Source organism: Mesitornis unicolor, unplaced genomic scaffold (genome assembly GCF_000695765.1).
Source record: "Mesitornis unicolor isolate BGI_N332 unplaced genomic scaffold, ASM69576v1 scaffold42531, whole genome shotgun sequence".
NCBI lineage: Eukaryota > Metazoa > Chordata > Aves > Mesitornithiformes > Mesitornithidae > Mesitornis > Mesitornis unicolor.
In genome coordinates this window covers 1-484 of record NW_010163872.1, presented here as the reverse complement: position 1 = coordinate 484, position 484 = coordinate 1, and the positions used below count along the sequence as shown (strand labels likewise).

The 484-nt window shown below is 64.3% G+C and overlaps 1 protein-coding gene across 1 annotated transcript in view; it reads right to left on the bottom strand.

The window, feature by feature from the left end:
* The window catches only part of LOC104548172 (diacylglycerol kinase delta-like), a gene marked incomplete at both ends in the record, with an annotated part of 4,256 nt that extends 3,976 nt beyond the window's left edge, over positions 1-280 (bottom strand). Inside the window, 2 exon segments of the mRNA XM_010194114.1 lie at positions 1-39; positions 118-280. The exon segment at positions 1-39 is cut by the window's left edge and continues 8 nt beyond it. Of these exon segments, the coding sequence (XP_010192416.1) occupies positions 1-39; positions 118-280 (202 nt within the window).
* Between the last annotated feature and the right edge of the window lie 204 nt (positions 281-484).

Sequence of the window (484 nt, the reverse complement as noted above, 5' to 3'; positions counted from 1 at the left end):
AGGATGCGGAAGGTGGAGAACTTCTGGAACAGGCGCAGCCTGAGGGGGACAGCAGAGAGAGGCTGGGGGCTGTGCCAGGCAGTCCCCAGGACCCCACGGGACCACCCCTGGCCTTACCCCAAGTGCGGGCCCCCGTTCATGAGGTCGAAGACTTGAGCCGGGTTGAGGAACTGCTTGAACTTGCGCAGGAACTTGACGCCCTGGTTGTCCCCACTCTTGGAGTTGACGAAGGCCAGGAGGGGGCTGGAGCAGGTGGAGGGGCAGGTGGCCTTCCAGAAACCTGCGGTGAGCCAGGAATGTCAGCCAGACCCACTCCCCCCACGGACACTGATGGGGATGCTGGGGAGAGCAGCGGCTGCGTGGACACTCAGACTGTGCCATGGGGTGCTGGGGATGAGCAGCAAGGACAGCGACTGGGGTGCCAGGGGATGGCAAGGGGTGGGAGGAAGAGGAGATGGGGATGGGGATGGGAATGGGGATAGGG